This window comes from Gadus macrocephalus, chromosome 20, assembly GCF_031168955.1.
Source record: "Gadus macrocephalus chromosome 20, ASM3116895v1".
NCBI classification, from domain to species: domain Eukaryota; kingdom Metazoa; phylum Chordata; class Actinopteri; order Gadiformes; family Gadidae; genus Gadus; species Gadus macrocephalus.
In genome coordinates, this window is record NC_082401.1 from 20,730,066 (window position 1) to 20,752,548 (window position 22,483).

General features: G+C 43.1%; 1 protein-coding gene across 4 annotated transcripts; it reads left to right on the top strand.

Annotated features, from left to right (window-relative positions):
- The first annotated feature begins 9,709 nt into the window (after nt 1-9,709).
- LOC132448485 (erythroid membrane-associated protein-like) lies at nt 9,710-20,349 on the top strand. Of its 4 annotated transcripts, none has more exons than XM_060039840.1 (11): nt 9,710-9,849; nt 10,246-10,352; nt 10,663-10,710; nt 10,808-10,906; nt 11,000-11,116; nt 11,735-11,893; nt 12,235-12,372; nt 12,464-12,515; nt 19,525-19,551; nt 19,668-19,694; nt 19,799-20,349. In XM_060039840.1, exons 1-11 carry the CDS (start codon nt 9,834-9,836, stop codon nt 20,332-20,334), a joined length of 1,326 nt encoding a protein of 441 aa, XP_059895823.1. In that variant the 5' UTR covers nt 9,710-9,833; the 3' UTR covers nt 20,335-20,349. The 4 variants fall into 4 exon arrangements, with proteins under 4 accessions (XP_059895823.1, XP_059895824.1, XP_059895825.1 ...); XM_060039841.1 differs by having other exon boundaries at nt 12,464-12,509; XM_060039842.1 differs by lacking the exons at nt 19,525-19,551; nt 19,668-19,694; nt 19,799-20,349 and adding exons at nt 13,388-13,414; nt 13,531-13,557; nt 13,682-15,760.
- Nucleotides 20,350-22,483: the final 2,134 nt, after the last annotated feature.

Consider the following 22,483-nt stretch of genomic DNA (forward strand, 5'->3'; position numbering starts at 1 on the left):
CACAATGACGTCAGACAATTTGCCTCTTTCCAAGATACCAAGGCTGAGACTAAAACCACACACACACACACACACACACACACACACACACACACACACACACACACACACACACACACACACACACACACACACACACACACACACACACACACACACACACACACACACACACACAACAAAATTGACCAAGCATGCCCAAGGGACACTGTTAAAGGTAGCCAATTGCGGAGATGATGTCTTTTTCCAGGCTGAGGTTGGCCGCGGGCAGCGGAGTGCAGACATAATGACTAGGCAATTAGTTTCTCTGGACCAGCGAAAGAGGAAGGCGTTTCTGCCCGGGAAAAGTGAATCATCGACCCCAATCTGGGAATCTCTGCCCCATCAGAGCGGCGGCTCTGCGAACATTAAGGGAACTAGGATGCTTGGACTGTTTCTACCTCACTGAAAGGAAAAGATTTGTATCGTGTTTATATACACACACAAACCGTAGGTTTTGTATTTACAAAACAATATTTTGAGGATTTGAGAGACAGACAAAAAGTCTCTCACATCCAGATTCTCTAAAAAACAATTTCTGTTAGGGAAAGGTTTGGCATAATAAAAAGGCTCTTCAACAACAAATCCTCTTTCCCTCATTCTCTATCACAGGTGCTGTAGGCAAGATTTATGCCATAGAGCTCCATATCCTATCAGAGAATAAACTGCTATGAGAATGTCTGTTCTGGTTTACTGTACCTGCCTCTGACTATTCCGATTTGAAACCAATTCTGTCTTACTTCTTGGATGCCCTGATTGGTTCAGAGAATCCATCTTGCCTGTCGATCACACACAGCACAAACAGCGTTATGTCAAATCAACCAAAGGTGCTTGATGCAACACTTCTAGTCTCTCTCTTTACAACTCTCAAATTTTACCTCCAGCCGATTTAATGGCTACCGAGCAGTTATGTTAAATTTAGTGCATGTGAAGTTTAAGTAATAAGGTCCAGGTGACCGGGTTAGAACCAGCTTCTTCAGATATAAGACCATTGCTGTGCAGGGCACCTTGGGCCCCCAATGGGTTTGTGTCAGTAAGTCAATCTGTTTCGAGGAACATATAGCATGTCAATTGAAATGAGAGAAGCCGTGTAGCTAGATATTGATAGCTACTTGAGAGGGCAATAGATTAAAATAAGAACACCTTTAATTATAACTTCAATTATATCCTTAGTTTATTATTATTAGTTCATTATCATGAACTAATGACTACTTCCTTAGTTACAAGGAGAACATAACTTATTTATTGAGAAAAACAGCAACTTAACTTTCTCAACTAATTGTAGTCTCAAATAGCGATGCAAGAAAGATACTTTTGTGTGTGTGTGTGTGTGTGTGTGTGTCTGTGTGTGTGTATGAGTAAACTACATTTGTTTGGGTCACTGTAAAGGCACTTAAAGTTTTCTTTGGGGGATTGAGAGTTTTCGTTTTTATGTTTTAAATAGCTACAGGGGACAGCAAGGGTAGCAATTTCCCCGTCCATTATCTCTGGCATACTGTTCAAAAGTAACTGCCAAAGTTGAATAAAACGTAATAGATATTGATAGTAATAATAGATAGGTTCCTATTGCCTGTGAGATAATTTAGGTCCCATTTATATTTACTACAAAGAGATTATAAAGGGCTTCGCCAGGATAGAATTGTAGGATTGTGGACATAAAAACTTGTTGAACATTAAGGTGTGTACTGAACCAGAATAATGTTAATTCCTGATTACATTACAGATAGAGTACAGAGCTGTATCACTGGAATCACAAAGCACGACATAATCTCCCTCTAGGGGCCAAGGCCTGTTGTGGATCAAAAAAATACAACGGAAATTAAAATAAAGTAGGCCTATTATTTGAAAGGATGGGCTTGTACAACTAATTCATGATCACCCCTTATTACCGATTGTTCATTCATGCATTTGTCCCTCCAACGAATTTGGCATGATAGAGCACACCAACATAAAAAGGATAGAGAAATTCCTTGGGACCTTTTTGGTTCAAACCAGGAGTCAAGCATATTGTGAGGTCTCACCGGACTTACTGCTCATTCGCAATGCTAGGTTGAATATGATCAAAAATCAATGTTTTTAGCCCCTGGATTTCTCATGTATATCTATATATATATCACTAATATATTAAGAATATTTAAATTTTAGATGTTTGCCTCAAGAGTATCTTTGGATGCTTTGACGTTAGCTTATATTCCCTGTTGTGCCTTATTGGCTTGCAACTTTCAGTTTATATATTTAGTGGTCCGAGCAGCGAAGCTGCTTGGTCCCCTATTATTTCTGTAACGTTTTTTTTTTTCCTCAAATTCTGTAAAAGTCATACTGCAGCCTATGCCATGAGTCGAAAACTCTTGATATTTTCAGGCATGGTTACCAATACGCCCCACTACCCATAAACCCAAATTGTGGTAGCCTACTGCGCCCAAAGGTTGCGCTATTTAAAAAAAAAAATGAACTAGCCTTATTTCTCCTTAATAGATGGACCTGGACTCAAAATTCTTTCATCATATTAATCTCTAAAATCAGATGCATCTTTTTCACCCTCAACTTCTGCTCTAAAAATGTTTACTTTTCCCACAATTTCATAGAAAACCCAAACGTCCACATTCTCAACCCATTTTGCCTTAATGAACATTTTTGTTATTATATGGCTATCATTAGGTGGATACGATTAACAGTGCAAAATTTCAGATCTGTACTATTTTAAGAAAGCCCTTTTTCTTGATGTGTGCTATCAATCGACATTTTCACCATGTGAATGAGGCTTTATGCAGTTCAGGAATTTCAGTGGCTCAACTACTATTGGATCTGCCCAGTGCCACTCTGGAACTGCCATAACTGTGGTAACCCGAGGGAAATAATGCACGCACACTTTGAACTCAGTTAGGGACAGGGTCTTTACTGAAAACCATCTCACCCTAACCCTAACCCTAACCCTCAACAGCCAAAGTATGAACGATACACTCAAGGTGCAGAGCGAACTGTAGAGCCCCCCGGTGGCGTACACAGGTATAGGCACACAGGTTCCGGGGTGCCGGATATAAATGAGTGCAACACAAATTCTATAACATAAGAACATAAGTCTATAACACTTCTCCCCCTTTAAGTAAACACTTATAATACGGTTAAGCAAACAAACAGACTTTGCATATATGTCCCCTTATAAGAGTAAAAAAATAATATTGCACTTAAACAACTTAAATTCACATTCCACCTACAAGAATTTTAGCAACAGGCAATCCACAACATCCGGTATTGCACAACATTTTTCTTTCTCACATCAGGCAACAACAACCTGTATGGCACAACACACTCTATTTTTTTGTTTAACAGTTCAGTCTCTCTGGAGGCTTGTTTTGCCTCTCTGACCTTCTTAGTGAAACATTAAGAGTCCACAGACTGGGTACCGGACTGTGCTCCACTGGGAGGAATTAGGGCAGCGGCCAGGGCAGGTGAGGCAGTTCGCTCAGACAGTCCATCAGGGGGCAGCAACAGTCCATCAATGCCTACAGGTGCAACACAGTCCATAGAGCTGCTCACACTGTCCTTGTGCGAAACACTCCGAGACCCCTCCCCCTCTGCATCAGTGCGGACACGCACGTGATCTGTGTGCCTGCGAACCTGCCTGCCATCCAACAAGTCAATCACAAAAGAAAGTAGACCAGACTGGCGGTGGATAACTCCAGGCAGCCACGGTGAGCCAATGGCAAAGTTCTTGACAAACACACAGTCCCCCTGCTGTAAAAGCTGCTCTCCTGCATGTTGGTCCCGTCTCACTTTTTGGTTCTCCTGCGATCGGGCAACTTTACCCCCACATCAGGGCGAAGGAGGTCCAGATGAGATTTGGGCTTTCTCCCTAGCAACATCTCTGCTGGAGGCAAACCAGTGGTTGTGTGTGGAGTAATCCGATACTGGAATTAGAAACGTGCAAGCTTAGTCTCCAGCGTGTGCCCTGTCATTTTCCGCAGTCCATCTTTCAGTGTCTCAACAGCACGTTCTGCTAAGCCGTTGGAAGCAGGGTGGTACGGTGCAGACCGGATATGTCGGATTAAATTTTTCTCCACAAACTCTTTGAACACTTCACTGGTGAAAGTGGGCCCGTTGTCACTGACAACCGTATCTGGTAGCCCGTGGGTGGCAAAGATGCTTCTGAGCATGTCAGTGGTAACTGGGGCTGTGATATTTGACATGATGTGTGCTTCCATCCACTTTGAATGAGCGTCCATCAGCACTAGGAACATGTGACCCATAAACGGACCAGCAAAATCAAGATGGAGCCTTGACCACGGACGTGCCGGCCACTCCCATGGGTGGAGAGGCGCAGGTGCGGGCATCTTCTGGTTACTTTGACAATGTGAACATGCTTTTACCTTTTCTTTCAAAGCACCATCCATCCCAGGCCAACACACAAACGACCTGGCGAGGCTCTTCATCCTTGACACCCCGGGGTGAGCTTCATGCAGCACTTCCATTTATCTGAGACCGTCCCGCAGGTGGACTAATCACCCTGGAGCCCCAGAGGATACAGCCATCCAGCACACTCAGCTCCAGCTGACGCTTGACATAGGGCTTGAGCTCCTCTTGTTCAACTGCTACTGGCCAGCCCTGCAACAGCCATAGCTTTACTTGCGACAGCGCCAGGTCTCTTTCAGTCCTCTGTTTGATTTGCTTTGCTGCCACCGGAGAGTCAGACAGTCCGTCTAACAAAAACACAGTCTCTGGAAGTAGGTTAGTTTGGCTCGGTGAACCTGGGAGGGGAATACGGCTGAACGCGTCAGCATTTGCATTTTCACTTCCTGCTTTATACACAATGTGATACTGATACGCTGACAAAGTTAATGCCCAGCGCTGCACTCTTGCTGATGCCATGGGTGAAATACCTTTAGGCTCACTAAACAGGCCCAGCAAGGGCTTATGGTCTGTGAAAATGGTAAATGGGCGACCATACAGGTACTGGTGGAACCGTTTCACAGCAAAAATTACAGCTAGCCCCTCTTTCTCTAGCTGAGAGTAACCCTTTTCCGCTGATGTGAGAGTGCGAGACACGTACCCAATGGGCTTTTCATCTCCGTCCTCCATACAATGTGAAAGGACCGCCCCCACGCCGTAGGGTGATGCATCAGAGGATAAGACAGGCCCGGTTCTACGGGGGTGCATACTTGCTCACAAAACAAATTGTAATGAAACCTGTGACAATTTCCATTAAATACCGTTGCGATATCAGCATCCAACATCACTCTGACTGTTCACCAAACTGACAAAATCACTCCGCATTTATGTATGGTGTTTTGTTTATATGTTGCTTGGCAGCAGTCCGCTCAGTGGGAATCTATTTTTGTTGCCGGAAGCAATTTCATTCGTTTATATGATTAAATAAACAAACAAATCAAAATCTATTGTCAATTATTATTATTAACAGTACATTTTACTAGTAAAACTGTTGTATAAAGCAATATCACACTCGAGGTCGCAATGTTGTCGCTCTATATCAGCGCTGCTGTGATTGGCCGCCGGCCGGCATCGTGTGCAAAATGCACGCACCCATATATATCTATGGTGCGCACGGTAGTGACGTTGAACTTCTTCGGCAGCAACAGTTATATATCCGTTGGATATCCAATACATGTATTAAATGTATCATGTTCATAAGAACCCATATTTCTTTTTATTGCATTTATTTACAATCGTGTTAACTTTAAGAGTATTATACTGATTACTTTTTGTTCAAAGTTCAAAGTCTGAAAGTGTTCTTTCCTTGTTCAGCTAAAATCTGTTTTATTTTTAAGTGGCAATGTACAATTATTTGTTATGTCAAATATCCTGCCACAATTTATAAAAAATAAACGTTATTTTTGACACATGTTATTTTTTTTGTGTAGAATTCTGTTCTTTTTTACACCTCAAAAACCTATCTCATATTCATAGCTATCCAAGATATCAATAAGCTAATATTGCAGCTGAAATGTTCTCCACATCACAAGACATGATATGATACCATCTTTTAAGCACAGTAATTGTTTGTTGTCCCAACATGTCAGTAGAACTACGCAGAAGTGCTTGTCTATGGTAGGAAAAGCCTGTGTGTAAAAAAGCGAAGTCTGAACTGAAGCTGGGTAGCTGGTTTTAGTATAGTACTGGTGCACCCCCTGTAATCTCAGATGCACCCCAAGGCATTCTGTTCTGGAACCGGGCCAGGGATAACGAGTAGTGCTGCTGAGTGCAACAGTTATTTTACCTGTTGGAAAGCTGTCTCTTGAGCTTGCTGCCAATTCCAGGAACAGTCTTTGTGCAGCAGCTGATAGAGGGGGGCAAGCACAATGGAGAGTTCAGGCAAGAACTTCCCATACTAGTTCACTAAGCCCAAGAATGACCTGAGTTCTGCCCCATTCTTTGGACTAGGAGCCTCCTTTATCGCCCTCACCTTCTCTGTCATAGGGGAAAGACCCTGAGCTGAAATCCTGTGACCCAGGTAGGTGACACTTGGAGCTTGGAAAACGCATTTACTGCGCTTTAAACACAGCCCGGCCTCCTTCATTCTCTTTAGCACCTGGTCGAGGTTTTGCAGATGCAACTCTTCTGTTTCACCGGTCAACAAAATGTCGTCTCGGTAGACGGCAACATGGGGAATGTTCTGCAGGAGGTTGTCCATGGTGAGTTGAAAAATCGCTGGGCTGGACGCAACGCTGAAAACCAGGCGGTTGTACTTGAACAGTCCCTTGTGGGTGTTGATGGTCACATATTGTTTAGAGTCCTCGTCCAGCAGCATCTGTTGGTACGCGTGACTCATGTCCAGTTTTGTAAACGTTTGTCCTCCTGCCAGTGTGGCGAACAAATCCTCAACTCGTGGCAGGGGATAAGTGTCAAGTTGTGAGGCTTGGTTAATTGTCAGTTTGTAATCACCACATAGCCGCACCTCACCATCCTCTTTCAGCATTGTCAATTGTTTATCTTTGCGCGCCGTAGGGGAGAGTAGGGTAAAGTGAGACATTTTTTACATTTGCTCCCCTCTAAGCAAGCTAAAAATACATATCAGTCAAATTTACACATTTCCCATTAATTCAGGATGTTTCCTAGCAATGGAAATTATCAGAATGTATTCAGGACGAAGGGCAGTGAAAATATGATTGTTTTATAAAACGTGGTCTTGTGTCTCACTTTACCCCATCTTAGGGGTAAACTGAGACAGACCAGCAAAATCAAGGGGGTAAAGTGAATCAGCTGGGGGTAAACTGATCCACTTACTTTATCCACTCTGAAACTACCATAACAACACATGTTGTAACAGTTGGAATCCTGACAGCTCCTGTGTTTGGTTGCAAAGTTAAACATGACAAAGTCACCCACGGACAGATCTGTGTTTCCTGGATCACTTCTCTCATCCTCAGAGCTCTCTTCGTCAGACACATCATCAAGTGGGACAGGGACATCACCCTCCTCAGAGCTGCTAACTACGATTTTCTTTTTGGGTGCTTTCTTTTTCGGTTTTCCCTTTTCTTTGCCATTTTGCTTTTTCCCTGCCGGTTTCTTTTGACTTTCTTTATAAGCCTTTTCAATTGCCTGCATCTCAGGAGTATCAGTTATGATGGCTGTCTTCACACGCTTTCGTTTGGTTTGTGTTCTGGGGGAACATTTGGGAAGTGGTACGATTTTGCGAGGAGACACATACCCAGGTCGGTTGGGAACACGTGGCACATCTGTCAGCTGGCGGGGCACAGCCATGTGGACCATCTGCAGCGGGTGGACCAGCTGCAGTGGGTGGACCATCCGGATGATCTGCAGTGGCAGGCTGCAGCTCAGGGTTTGGCCGGTCTGACACCATGGATGGTGCAAACGCTCCATCAGGGAAAATGTCTCGGTTATATGGGACCTAAATCCAGAAGTGATGTTGCGTGGTGTCACTGCTGACATAAAGGCCTCATTCACAGGTCCTGCAATCTGGTAGATGGAGACTGTTTTTCCAGGGTTAGATCTCATCCACCCATCAAGAGCTTGGCTGTATTGGGTCTTGAACGGGCCATACAGGGTCACGTCGAGAGGCTGCATGCGATGGGATGTTTGGGGAGGGAGAGTGAGCAGAACAAATACCGTTGCTCTTGGCTATTTCTACTGCTTTGAGTGAGATGTGAGCCTTAAGATTATCCAGGATAAGCAGCATGGGACGGTCAGGGGTGCAGTTAGTGTGCTGTATCAGGTGATCAAGGAACTCAGGCCAGGTGTCTTCATTCATCCATCTCGTTCTGGTGGAGGTACTTTTGGCTCCTGGAGGTGCTCCTATCATGAAGTAGTCCTCATCCTCATCCTCATCGTCATCCGCTTATCCGGGGTCGGGTCGCGGGGGGAGCAGCTCAAGCAGGGGGCCCCAGACTTCCCTTTCCCGGGCCACATTGACCAGCTCTGACGGGGGGATCCCGAGGCGTTCCCAGGCCAGTGTTGAGATATAATCTCTCCACCTAGTCCTGGGTCTTCCCCGAGGTCTCCTCCCCACTGGACGTGCCTGAAACACCTCCCAAGGAAGGCGCCCAGTGGGCATCCTTACCAGATGCCCGAACCACCTCAGCTGACTCCTTTCTAAGTAAAGGAGCAGCGGCTCTAATCCGAGTTCCTCACGGATGGCTGAGCTTCTCACCCTATCCCTAAGGGAGACGCCAGCCACCCTTCTGAGAAAACTCATCTCGGCCGCTTGTACCCGCGATCTCGTCCTTTCGGTCATCACCCAGCCCTCATGACCATAGGTGAGGATAGGAACGAAAATCGACCGGTAGATCGAGAGCTTTGCCTTGCGGCTCAGCTCTCTTTTCGTTACAACGGTGCGGTAAAGCGAACGCAATACCGCCCCCGCTGCTCCGATTCTCCGGCCAATCTCACGCTCCATAGTACCCTCACTCGCGAACAAGACCCCGAGGTACTTGAACTCCTTCACTTGGGCTAGGGACTCATCATGAAGTAGTCCTTAAACTTAACTCTGGGGAAGACAAACTAAGTGAGACCCTGTCTCACTTTACCCCGCAGCATTTGTCTCACTTTCCCCCACCACCACCATTTTAGAAAAAACGACCTCTCTTAGTAATTCAGGCTAATCTTCAGCTAGCATCATTACATGGTTTTATATGTTGGTAGTTCATCAACATGTATGATATAAGTTGTTCTACCTGAATCAATTAGCTTTGGCACAACAGTTGATTAAGTTGACAGCAAGAAAATTTACTTTTACATGCAAAAAAAATATTTTTGTGAAAAAAAACATGCTTACCACAGCACCAGGAGGTTCTCTCCTTCATGGCCAAGGGGAAATGGAAGGGGCTTGAAAACATAATGGTCACATGACGTGTTGCTCACATATTTCGACTAGACATTCTTGTATCATTTTCGCGAAAGATAAACAGGCTACTGTATCTGAAAAGGGGATTGAATCTCGAGTAGTGTTTTGAGCACGAAAACATCTGCCATAGCAACTTGCTGGAATTCATCATCAATGGTTAGTGGCACTGGCTCCTTTGAGCGAGAGGAAGAACTGGTTCAGGCTGTCTGCCCCGGCGCGCCCAGAGGACTGCACACAGTGACTCAGCCCATGCGAGCTAGTGCTGGCGAGAAAAAGGCAACAGGAAACCTTAATACCTTAATAGTGAGAAGCCTGGGTGGGGCTACACTGGCCTACATATAAAACTGCTGTGTTCAACAGGTATCCTTGGTTGTTGTTGTGCGAACTGCCGCAGTTCACATGGGGTAAACAACCCAAACGTATGTTTGGAGGAGCTGATTTGTATCACCTGGATATGCATAGTTTGTGAAGAGCAAAGATGACTTCTGACGCAGGTTGGTTTATTTAAAAACTTACATATATAGCCTAGTGTTAGAATGTTGTGTTTTAAAAGCCTAACCCTAACCATATTGGGCCTGCATGGGAATTTATTGGATTTAAGTGAGTAGCTATATGTTCATACAAAACACATTTAAAACAGGTCCAAAGACGCCTGCAGACAGTCAATTGAAAAAGACAATCAAACATCATCTCAATTTCATCACAAGATATCGTGTGACTTTTGTATTAACTGTATGCTTTTAGGCAATCGTTTTTTGTTGTGGACCGGAAATGACTGAGTAGCAATTTGCATGTGGATGTGCAATTTGTGATGGCATTAGTTACAGTGTTGGTGGTTGTCTAGTGCATATCACATTAAACATATGCTTTGCTTTCACCATGTTTTACAGAGAGAGATAGAGCTTATGGCAGTTACAGCAGCATTGGTCCTATCAAGGAGAAGAACAAAGTAATAAAATGTAACTCACAACCCTTTTTAAAGCCAAGTTTTGCTCAGGTAAGATACTAGTTAAAGCTACCAAAATCCTAAAACCAGGGTGCAATGTTTCCCCTGTATGCATTCAGCAGCGGCGGATTGTCGGCCCACTGCAAGTTTCTGCCAAGTTCAAGGCACATTTGCACAATGATCTGGTCTGCATAACACTGGAGCACTAGGTGGTGGGACCGATAGCCGCCGGATATTTCGCACATGCACAATTTTTTGAACAAAAGTTTGGTTATTATTATTGATTGTTGATTTAAGAAATGCAAAACATGGCTTGGATATGCTGTCATTTATTGTCTGTGTTGTTGTATGCCTTACATAGCGGACGGAACGGCTTATGAAAAAAGTCTGCCAAAAACTACACTCAAAGGTGAGAACAAAGCCAGTCTAAGCCACTCAGAAGATAAACAGCATGAATTTTGGAATGTGACCAGTAGTTTGAGTTGTTTCCATGTCCTCCTTCATAGAGTGTGGATCCCACTGCACCGGAACCTGTGGACTTCACCCTGGATGAATCTAAACTCATCCTCAGAGAGATTGCTCAGGAACTGGACCGGATAATGCAGGTGGGTCCAGTTGTGGTCCAATTGCTATGAATGGTATTAACATTACATTACCTGAGATGAACCTAACCACACTCCTCAATCGTAACTCTACAGACGAGAGATCTTTCACTGTCAACCAATGTCTGTGAAGATGAGTCTAGTCTGGAGGAGCGACAGGCATTCCTTCTTCAGTTGGCTCAGAACCTCCCGCCACGAGCACATGCCCCAGAGGTTGGTCATAAAAATAGAAAACTGTATTAGAATTGATTGTAATACAAACATTTAATGTATTCAATTAAGCTCAGAAATAGTTATTGCAGGGCCATGATCGGTATAAGAACGATTGATTATTGACATTCATTGTTATTTCGCAAAGAAAAATTCAAGTTTAAATGAAAATGTGGAACTTTGTTTATTAATTTTGGCTCTATTCTTGAGGTGTGTATTTGTTAACATAGTTCTGATCTGAGCTGTTTTTTTACCTTTCTGTACAAATACAATAGATGCGAGGTAAGTCACATTTAGGTCATGATTGCATAATTGTTGGAAGAGTTGAATGGACACTTCAAAGTTATATCAATTTGTGAATTTAAGTCTTAAATGCCTGTTCAGTATGATGCAGATACAGGAGAGAGTACTTAAGTATGGCAGATATGCCCCAATATAGTGTTTCCTTGGGGTCCATACAGCTCTCCTTCCCTGCTCATACAGTGTGTCAACTAAGGAATGAAAATGTGATTCAACTGCTGTACATTAACCTAACTTGCCTTCATTTGATGTAAAATGTATTGTTTGTGGATATTCTGCATGTGCAGTGACACACCCCAAAATACATTGTGTGTTTACCAGATGCTCCAAGGACAAACAGCAGTGTTGAGCCCATGCAATAATGGGCTGGAGGAGAACAGGGGAGAAGCTTGTACATCAAAGCCTGAAGAGGACAAAGGACTAAAGAAGGCCATTGGTGAACTTTCTACATGGACGTGGACTCTGAGAGGGATGGAAGACGTAAGGTCAAACAACCATCATGAGATAAGACTATGGAATGTTGTGACACCTAAAACCAGCTTCTGTAGTTTGCGTATCAGTCTCATTTTCTACATGCTAAAAAACATGTTTTTGAAGGGCATGGGGTTAAGTTAATGAGCACTGCTTTTGCTGCCTCATTGCGAGGTTAGGCGTCGAACATATAAAGAATCATGAGGGTTGGTGTCATGCTGTATTTTGTCAGATACATGCATCACATGCAGGTCATGGCAAGTCAGACAGCATTCCATAGCAGCAGCGCATGTATTATCTAGCATTAAAAAGGGTGGAAGGAACACAATACTAACTGAACAAATTTGCAGGACTCGGTCTGTCTGGATACGGATGTGGCTGAGGTGGTGAAAGAGATGTGCAAACTGTGGAAGAAGGGCAAACTGCCCAACATACTCCCTGTGCTGGACTTTGTTATCTTGAGTATCCTGCAGCAGGAAGGACAAAAGGTTCCCAGAAACAATGAGATTTCAAATGTATCCAACCTGTAGATTCGTTAGGTTCTAGCATTGATTTGTTTTTCTGTCTTTTTTTAAACAGCTGTCTATTGCAAAACATTGGAATAGAAATCAAGAGCTCTTCAACAGTAAAGGTATATTTGTGCTTCCTATTTTTTATCATCATGTTGTGGATGAGGTTATACACGCAGACACATACACACACATTCTCAATATGTAAAGCACTTCGGGTGCTTAAAGGGCTATATAAATGCAATTCATCAATATTATTATACTTATGGTTTAATTTAGATTCCTAGGTGCTGTTTTAACGCACATGGTTTGTTAAAACAAGAGATTGCCGCCCTGCTGTTGCTTATTGTTCAATGTTCAATGACTCACTTTATTCGTTAAAGTATTTCGGTATGGTAACTAGCAAAAGGGAGGGAATTGTGTCTAATGCTACGGCCACACTGCACGCGTTACTCGTAAGTAAGCGTCTACGCGCCTACACCAATGGTTCCCTATGCAAAAATGCTGATTTTCAACGCCAACGCGTGTGCAGTGTGGCCTTACCTTTACACTTGTAGAGAGAGATACCGAGAGCTACTTCGAGCCCCGGGCTTAGGCCCCAGGCTCTCTCCGGGGCGCCTATGAATCTCTGGCCTCCTCTGGCTCCGGGCAAATGGACCGAGTAAGCGTGGCCTATGTGAAGTGGGCGTGGCCTATGTGACGTCTTAGCTGCGGCTTCCGCGTCTGTCTTAAAGATGCTGCCTTCTGTGGCTGGGGTAGATATTACAGCTAGTATGTTTGAGCCTGCTCCCTTGTGGCTGTGTGGGGGTAATGCAGCTTGTGTGTTCGATCCTGCTTCCTAGTGGCTATGTGGGGGCACCTTATGTGCTTAAAATACGTAACAAGTCGTAGGCCTTAACAGGTAAAGGTAGAGATAAAAGGAAAGAACATTGTTCCTGCTAAATGTAACCTAACCGGTCCTCTGTGCTTACATGTGATTGTTTCCTTCAATTAGCTGATCCACAACATGTTCCTGATTCTAGTAAGTCTTACAAATTGTTACTTTAGGTTACAGGTTACTATAGTTCAAGTTCTGTTGTAAGTTGACTATTGAAGATAAAGATTATTATGGATGACTAGTTCTCTTGTACGTTACAGTATGGAAATGGATTACCAAGACTAGAGGTCAGTACAGACGTTTTTCTTTCTTTTTACCAACGCATAGAAAAAAACATATCGTATCGTATCGTATCGTATTGCATCAAGTCTTATTTTCCACTGCCTTCTATTCTCTAATACCAATTCACAGCTGAGGTCCGACTAGACCCGTCTACCGCAAACCCGTGTCTGAAGATATCCAAAGACAGGAGAGGGTTAAAAATGGACGAGATCGTGGAGATCGTCTACGACCCATGGAAAGACTTCAGAAGAACCAAACACCGATATGACGGCTGGTGGTGCGTGTTGGGCAGAGAGGGCTTTGCTTCCGGAAAGCACTACTGGGAGGTGGATGTCGGAGGCAAGACGGATTGGAGGGTGGGGGTGGTCAGGGAGTCAGCTCCCCGAAATGGCTTTAAAAGCCTGAACCCGAAAACCTATCACTGGACTTTGAAATTGCAAAGTGGCCGGCTCATGGCCATGACGGTTCCAGTCACTAAGCTAGCCAGATGTGCACCCAGTGTGTTGGGTGTGTTCCTTGACATGGAGCAGGGAAATGTGTCCTTCTACGATGTGACAAACAGGTTCCACATCTACTCGTTCAGTTTCGATCTCGATACAAAGATTTTCCCTGTGTTTGGCACCGTTGAGATGGGGAGAGAGATGCGCATCTTGAATTGAAATGAATTGCACTGCATTAAGATGTGTATATCAATAGCACTTATATATATTATAAGAACAAAGCATAGTTGTTGTATGAGCTTTAAAAATACTTTTTGCCCTATTCCTGAAAGCCGGAACAGCCTTTGCTACATTTCATTTGTTGTTGTTGATCACACATCACACATGTTGGTCCAATCATTTAAACCAATCTCATGCATACAAGCTACTTAAAAAATCAGAACTCACAGACTACTTTTAACTACCGTTAAAAGTATTCAAGTAGGTTTACTAAAACATTTTCTTTAAATGTGTACATAATAAGACTAATGCTTTCTTCTCTTACACAGAGAGACACTATTCAGCTGGGCCAGTTCATGGCCATGACGTTGCCAGTCACTAATGGTTTCACTTTGTTTGGCACCATAGACATATGGGGATACACATCTCACAATTACACCGCTTTGTGTGGTCACATGAATTGGCACAACTGAAATTAAAGTCATATTAGGCCAATAACCAATGACGTTACCACCACAATGCATGAGACTTGTTGGAATTATTGAACTGGGTGTGATATCACGCAAGAGAAATGGAATGCAAAGCAGTGCAGCTTCTTGGAAGACAGAAAGATTAGCTGTGTGCGTTATCGCTCCTTTCCAACCGCATCACTGCCTAAACAAGTGAGCCATACAAATATATTAACCTTGAAATTCTGAGTATTTTTTTTATTTATCTTGGGTAAAAAAAAAATATATATTGAAATCCTGCGTAGAATAGTTAACTTTGACATTTATCTACAGCAAGTTATACTTTAACCACCCCACCTTTAGTTTGTAAGCATCCATGTATCCTTTACAAAATGTAAAACTTCTGAACCCCTGTTCCACCACCAGGGGTTTGAGCACTAGTGATGACCAGACATGTCCCTCGCACGCTCATCGACAGCCGCACTCGTCCACCACCATGTCCTGGGGGGTATTCCATCAACCAAGCTAAAGGCAAAGCCGGGCTTATTTCTCTTAGCCTCGCTACTTTCAGCTAGAGTTGTGTTCCATCAACGTGACGTAAGGGAATCTCCGCTAAGTAACCATGGCAATTTATCCGACCAAATGAACCTGGTCGGTACCAGGCTAACTGTCAGGCTTACTTGAGCTGTGTTCTAGAGAAGTCCCATCTGTCAGAAACAAGTGTACCATCAGAAGGTAACGCAAAGCCTAGTCCTCACGATTTAGTCATAAATGTATATATATGAAGTACAAACAGCCTATATTTTCAGTAAGGGTCTAAAATTAAATGATGCAAATGAAATAAATCAACGAATTGCTATCTATTGTTATTGTGGATATTTTCTAAACACATTTTCAGACAAATTAATGTATTGTATAAAAATTCGGAACCAGAAGTTGGGTGAGTGGTCTAGTATCTGCCCTGTAGTACGGGCGACCCGAGTTAGCGTCCTGGGCAGGTCATTGAATTCTTGCTGTTGGCTTATTTTTGTAATTTCCTTTATATCAGAGTAATTAGGCCTAACAATTGACTTTTTACATAATAAATATGTCTTACAATATCCCTAGAACCCAAATATATCTTGCAAAAACCCATGGTAAAGTTAATGTTAATATTAATGTTACTGATAAGCCTTTGTCACAATGACAAAGACACTGCTTCATGGGAAATTGCAGCCACATAAATTCCATTCAGTTGAGTTTCTCGGCAGGCAGCCAAGACCACTTCTGTTGAGAAAAATACTTTGGTCAGTCAATTTATAATATTCAAATAAATGGCATGAAAAGTTTTTTATTTCTCCAGTAAACCTTCCTAAAATACTAATTAGGTGGGGATTGAACCCCGGACGACTGAGAGCAGGTGCACGTAACCTCAAGACTATCTCCCTGATTAGTAATCTATGGTCAATATTCCATTTAAATGTGTTACGCTTAATACTACTTATTCATTCAAAAGATTGCAGATTTTATTGCAAGGCGGCCTCCCTGTTTTTATTAATGGTTACGGTGTTCCCTTTTTGAGTTATTGCTTGTACTCCTCATAGACCTCCACAAGCAGCTTCTGTTCGCCGCTGGAAAAGATCCCGCTCGGTCCTATTCAGACATTTGATCCATGATTTGACATTCACGGTTCTGGGCTGGTTACATATCTCGCGAGCGAGCTTAATCCACGATAATGTAAACCTGGCTTGAACTGAGCAAGGCCCGGCTGAACTGGGTTGATGGAACGGCTTGAGCCTCAAGTGGAAGTTGGCGTTAGTTCTAACCAGGCTTAATCAACTAAGCGCTGTTGTTGTTGTTGTCGTAGTACAGCATGGAGATGGGCGAGAGGCGGAGGGCCCGCTAGCTCGGCTGCGTTGGTCCAGAGCAGCTCGAAGTACCTTGACACGTCGATGGTCCGGGGCCCCAGGAAAAACTCTGGGGCCTTGAGCACATGACCACTGAAACTTGACCTCCAGCCGGGCCAGAGAGAGCTGCTCCACAGGCTGCAGCACGACATGTTGAAGAACATCTGCTCCTCCACACAGTCCTGGCCGCCCCAGCAAGACACCAACCTGCCTGCAATCCAGGGAATAGATTTAGCTCAACCATATGGGCCTCAGATTAGGGTGACAAGATTTCTGAAGGGAAAAACAAGGTATTTGTAGTTTGGTGGTCCATATGTCAACAAAATATCTGATATCATTTCTGAAATGAATAAAAAGGGACATTGCCTGCTCGGTTCATATTAAATGTAGAAGGCCAACTATAGTCAAATATTTGGCAGTACATGCAAAATTATTTAATAGCCTATGTTGCGTTTGACGCTTTCGTAAGACCAAAAAACAGCAAAAGTAAGCATCTTGAATGAGTAATAGTATTGTTGATGATAACCCATGTTTATGATCTGCCCTGCCTGCTTAAAGACGTGTGTGTGTGTGTGTGTGTGTGTGTGTGTGTGTGTGTGTGTGTGTGTGTGTGTGTGTGTGTGTGTGTGTGTGTGTGTGTATGTTCAGCACGTGGTTTATTCTAACACAGACACAAGGTAAACAAGCTTGTGCTCAGGAGTTGGTTCATGAGGCATCTCCCGAACACAGGTAAACAAATAGTTACATTAGGAGTGGGAGGAACGATAAATAGGCCACGCCTACATGTTCTAATTGACCCAGGTAAACCTTTGGTCGGTCTTGGCTTAAGCGGAAATGGCAAAGTGGCCATGTTTGTAGTCTTTAATTTATCTATAAAATCATCAAACCTAATATGGTGTTGTCCATTATGTGGAGAAAAAGACCATTCATAACTGTTGTTAGCTTGAAACATGTCATCAGAAATAGCATAGACCTATAGGGTCAGAACAGTCTCATTAATAATGAATGCACAGAGAAGGATTAACAAATGTATTTTGTGATTTATATATAAATTACTCTCTTCTCACAAATAATATTGTGTGCCTAACAAAGCTGTTGGAATGGCTCGTCAAAAACGTCTAAAAACGTCTGCAAGATACTACACTCAAGGGTGAGAACAAAGTTATTCAGCCAGTTTTGAAGATAAACCGAAAGATTATTAGACTGACCAGAAGTTTATAAGTTGTTTTCATGTCCTCCTTCATAGAGTGTGGACCCCACTGGACCAGAACCTGTGGACTTCACCCTGGATGAATCTAAACTCATCCTCAGAGAGATTGCTCAGTAACTGGACCGGATATTGCAGGTGGGTCCAGTTGTGGTCCAATTGCTATGAATGGTATTAACATTACATTACCTGAGATTAACATAATCATACTCCTCAATCATAACTCTACACAGACGAGAGATCTCTCACCGTCAACCAAAGTCGGTGAAGATGGGTCAGGTCTGACGGAGCGACAGGCATTCCTTCTTCAGTTGGCTCAGAACCTCCCGCCACAAGCACATGCCCCAGAGGTTGGTCATAATATTAGGGTTATTATAATTAATTCTAATAGACATCCAATGTACTCAATTCCAGACATAATGATTGCAGTGGCAATGTAGGTGAGCTCGATATATATTTTTGAGGTTCATCAGTTATTTGGCAAACAAAAGTTCTAGTCAAGTGTATATTTGTTCACATATTGTTCCTGACCTGAGCTGTATTTGTACATTTCAGTACAAATGCAAGGTATGTGACATTTAGGTTATAATTGCATAATTATTGTGATGGTGTAAAATGTATTGTATGTGTACATTCTGCATGTGCAGTGGCAAACCCCAAAGTACATTATGTGTTTACCAGATGCTCCTCGGACAATCAGCAGCGTTGAGCCCATGCAGTAATGGGCAGGAGGAGAACAGGGGAGAAGCTTGTACACCAAAGCCTGAAGAGGACAAAAGACTGAAGAAGGCCATTGGTGATCTTTCTACATGGACCTGGACTCTGAGAGGGATGGAAGATGGAAGACGTAAGGCCTAACAACCATCATGAGATAAGACTATGGAATTCTGTGAGAGTAGCAGAGAGTAGTAGTAGACAGCTTTTAAAAATAGTTCCCTGAGGTCTTGACAAGACGTTTGTGAAGTCTTTATGAAAAAAATGCTAAAACCAGCTTCTGTATTGTTTGGAAGAAAAATGGGGAAAAAAAACATTATACTAACTGAACACATGTACAGGACTCGGTGTGTCTGGATACGGATGTGGATGAGGTAGTAAAAGAGATGTGAAAACTGTGGAAGAAGGACAAACTGCCCAACATACTCCCTGTGCTGGACTTATCTTGAGTATCCTGCAGCAGGAAGGACAAAAGGTTCCCAGAAGCAATGAGATTTCAAATTGTTCCAACCTGTAGATTCATTAGGTTCTAGCATTGATTTGTTTTTCTGTCTTTTTTTAAACAGCTTTCTATTGCAAAACATTTGAACGGAAATCAAGAGCTCTTCAACAGTAAAGGTATATGTGTGCTTCCTATTTTTTATCATTATGTGTGTGGTGTGTGGATGAGGTTATACACACATACACATACACACACATTCTCACTATGTAAAGCACTTCGGGTACTTAAAGGGCTATATAAATGCAATTAATCAATATTATTATACGTATGGTTTAATTTAGATTCCTAGGTGCTGTTTTAACGCACATGGTTTGTTGGAACAAGAGATTGCCGCCCTGCTGTTGCTTATTGTTCAATGTTCAATGTGTCAATGACTGAACAAAATCTGTTTTGTGGTGTCTTTGCACCTGCATCCTTCTTTCTTCATTGTCTTGTTGCAGTCGTAGGCCTTATCAGGTATAGGTAGAGATAAAAAGAAAGAACATTGTTCCTGCTGAATGTAACCTAACCGGTCCTCTGTGTGTCTGCTTACATGTGATTGTTTCCTTCAATTAGCTGATCCACAACATGCTCCAGATTCTTGTAAGTCTTACAAATTGTTACTTTAGGTTACAGGTTACTATAGTTCAAGTTCTGTTGTAAGTTGACGATTGAAGATAAAGATTGTTATGGATGACTATTTCTCTTGTAATTTACAGTATGGAAATGGATTACCAAGACTAGAGGTCAGCACAGACGTTTTTCTTTCTTTTTACCAACGCATAGAAAAAAACGTATTGCATCAAGTCTTATTTTCCCCTGCCTTCTATTCTCTAATACCAATTCACAGCTGAGGTCAGACTAGACCCGTCTACCGCAAACCCTTGCCTGAAGATATCCCAAGACGGGAGAGCGGTGAAAATGGACGAGATCGTGGATAGCGTCTACGACCCATGGAAAGGCTTCAGAAGAACCAAACACCGATATGACGGCTGGTGGTGCGTGTTGGGCAGAGAGGGCTTTGCTTCCGGAAAGCACTACTGGGAGGTGGATGTCAGAGGCAAGACGGAGTGGAGGATGGGGGTGGTCAGGGAGTCAGCACCCCGAAATGGCTTTAAAAGCCTGAACCCGAAAACCTATCACTGGACTTTGAAACTGCAATTGGGCCGGCTCATGGCCATGACGGTTCCAGTCACTAAGCTAGCCAGATGTGCACCCAGTGTGTTGGGTGTGTTCCTTGACATGGAGCAGGGAAATGTGTCCTTCTACGATGTGAGAAACACGTTCTACATCTACTCGTTCAATGTCAGTTTCAATCTTGATGAAAATATTTTCCCTGTGTTTGGCACCGTTGAGACGAGGAGAGAGATGCGCATCTTGAATTGAATTGCACTGCATTAAGATGTGTGTAAATGATGGAATGGAATTGGACAACTGGCCTCAGGGAAAAGGTGTGCTTTCGTGTACTTTTTGAAAGTCTCCACGGAAGGGGCACAGTGCACGTCTTAATGCCAGTTAAGACCCTGGCAGCTGAGTTCTGCACATATTGCAGTCTGTCCAGGGTTTTAGAGGGGAGACCGGTGAGTATGGCGTTGCAGTAGTCCAGGCGGGTAGAGATGAGGCTGTGGATCAGGGTTTGTGTAACTGAGAGTGAGGGTCGGAGTTGTTGTTGTTGATATCACACCCAGTCCAATCATTTCATCCAGTCTCATGCATATAAGCTACTTAAAAACTCAGAGCTCATAGACCTTGTGAAAAGTAGTCAAGTACGTCTACTAATAAATTGTCTTTTTTAGTAGACGTACTTGTTTGTGCGTGCGTGCGTGCGTGCGTGCGTGCGTGCGTGCGTGCGTGCGTGCGTGCGTGCGTGCGTGTGTGTGTGTGCCTGGGCTCTCTGTGGTATTCTGTGGATAGCAGCAGCATTCTGTGGATATCCGTCCCCATAGCAAAGGTCTACACAAGCATCACTTCCACCCCAGAACCTCACAGAACTGCCCACATTATTATATTGGCTTCAGGTGAGTTCATAGTTCATTGCTTTTGGGGAATATATGCTGAATGATTGTTTCTGTTATGTGCTTGTTCTCCAAACAAAACAATAAAAGTTGCATGCTATGCATCCATTTCTGATTTTAAGTTAAAATGTCTTTCTGTGAATCCCGAATGAAGAACCTATTGATCAGAAGACTTGACCTACTATGAAGAACCAATTTTGAAAATCAGTTCCCAAATGATCAATTGAAAGCTATACATATCCAACCATATTTCTGCTATATTGCTTGTATAAATATTCATGTATAAACATATCATTTGCAACAGCATCAATCTTTCCAAATGAGATGTACCAAATCCTTTGAGTACATGAACCATGACCGTATAGATATGAAGTCATGGTCCTAACTAACTTCCTTAGAGCTAAAAATAAAATTAGAAACGAAACTGTATGGACAAAATCTGCGGTGGAGAACTGCTCCGAGATGAGCGCATGCCTGTTTCAGTTGAAATCTCTCTCCGTGTCCGCTTTGTGAGACATCCATCTTCTCTGAATACCTCTGGGCGGAGCTTCACCAGTTTATACATATAAACTGGTGAACACAGATTGTGTTCAACAGGTATGCCGGGTTGTTGTGTTGATGACACGGTTCACATGGGGTTGGAAGCAATAACAATCCAAATGTATGCTCGAAGGAGACGATTTGTATCACCTGGATATTTAAATGGTATGAAGAGCAAAGATGACTTCTGAAGCAGGTTGGTTTATTTAAAAACAACCTGTACTTTCTCTCTGTCGACTGATGGGCTGAGTTCTCTGGTTCTGGGTCGTCTCTGTAAGCAAAGCAGTGAGCTTGGTAATCAATGTGACACAAGATTTGGAGCTAATTTAGCAATCCGGTATCATGCGATGTCGTGCTCATGCGCACAAACGTTAATCTATTGAATCGTGTCCCAGAAAAGGATTGTCTGACTTTTTTCGAGCTACACAGAACGAAATGTAAACCAATGCATTTTGAATGGGAGCGTTCTTCAGTTGAGAGAGAGAGAGAGTGTGTGTGCGCAGACAGTACAGTGCACCCTCTAGTTATATGTATGTCAATATTTCAGATTTTTTAAGCAGACCTCCTAAAAAACTGAATTGAACGTGCTCCACGGAAAGCGCGGTTCTCAGACAATTAACGTGCTCCACAAAACGAAACGAGAAAGAGAGATAGAGGGGCTTCAGAAGGGATGTGTGCAGATAGTACATTTGCACCCTCTAGTTATATAGATGTCAATATTTCCGATTATTTAAGCAGACCTCCTCAAAAACTGAAACAAACGTGCTCAACAGAATGCGTGTTTCTCAGGCAATTATCGTGCTCAACAGAACGAAACGAGAGAGAGAAAGAAAGAGAGGGAGGGAGAGAGAGGCTTCAGAAGGGTCGAGCGCAGATAGTACAATGCACCGTCTACTTATGTTTGTGTCAAAACAATAAATGCATCAAAGTGTAAATGTAGTGTACTAGGGCTACTCTGATTTCCCTGTTTTTTTACTGCA

Coding starts and splice junctions, on each gene's coding strand:
- LOC132448485 (XM_060039840.1), top strand. Junction 11,894..12,234: donor CTCTGAGAGGGATGGAAGAC/GTAAGGTCAAAC, acceptor ACAAATTTGCAG/GACTCGGTCTGTCTGGATAC. Junction 12,516..19,524: donor AGAGCTCTTCAACAGTAAAG/GTATATTTGTGC, acceptor TCCTTCAATTAG/CTGATCCACAACATGCTCCA.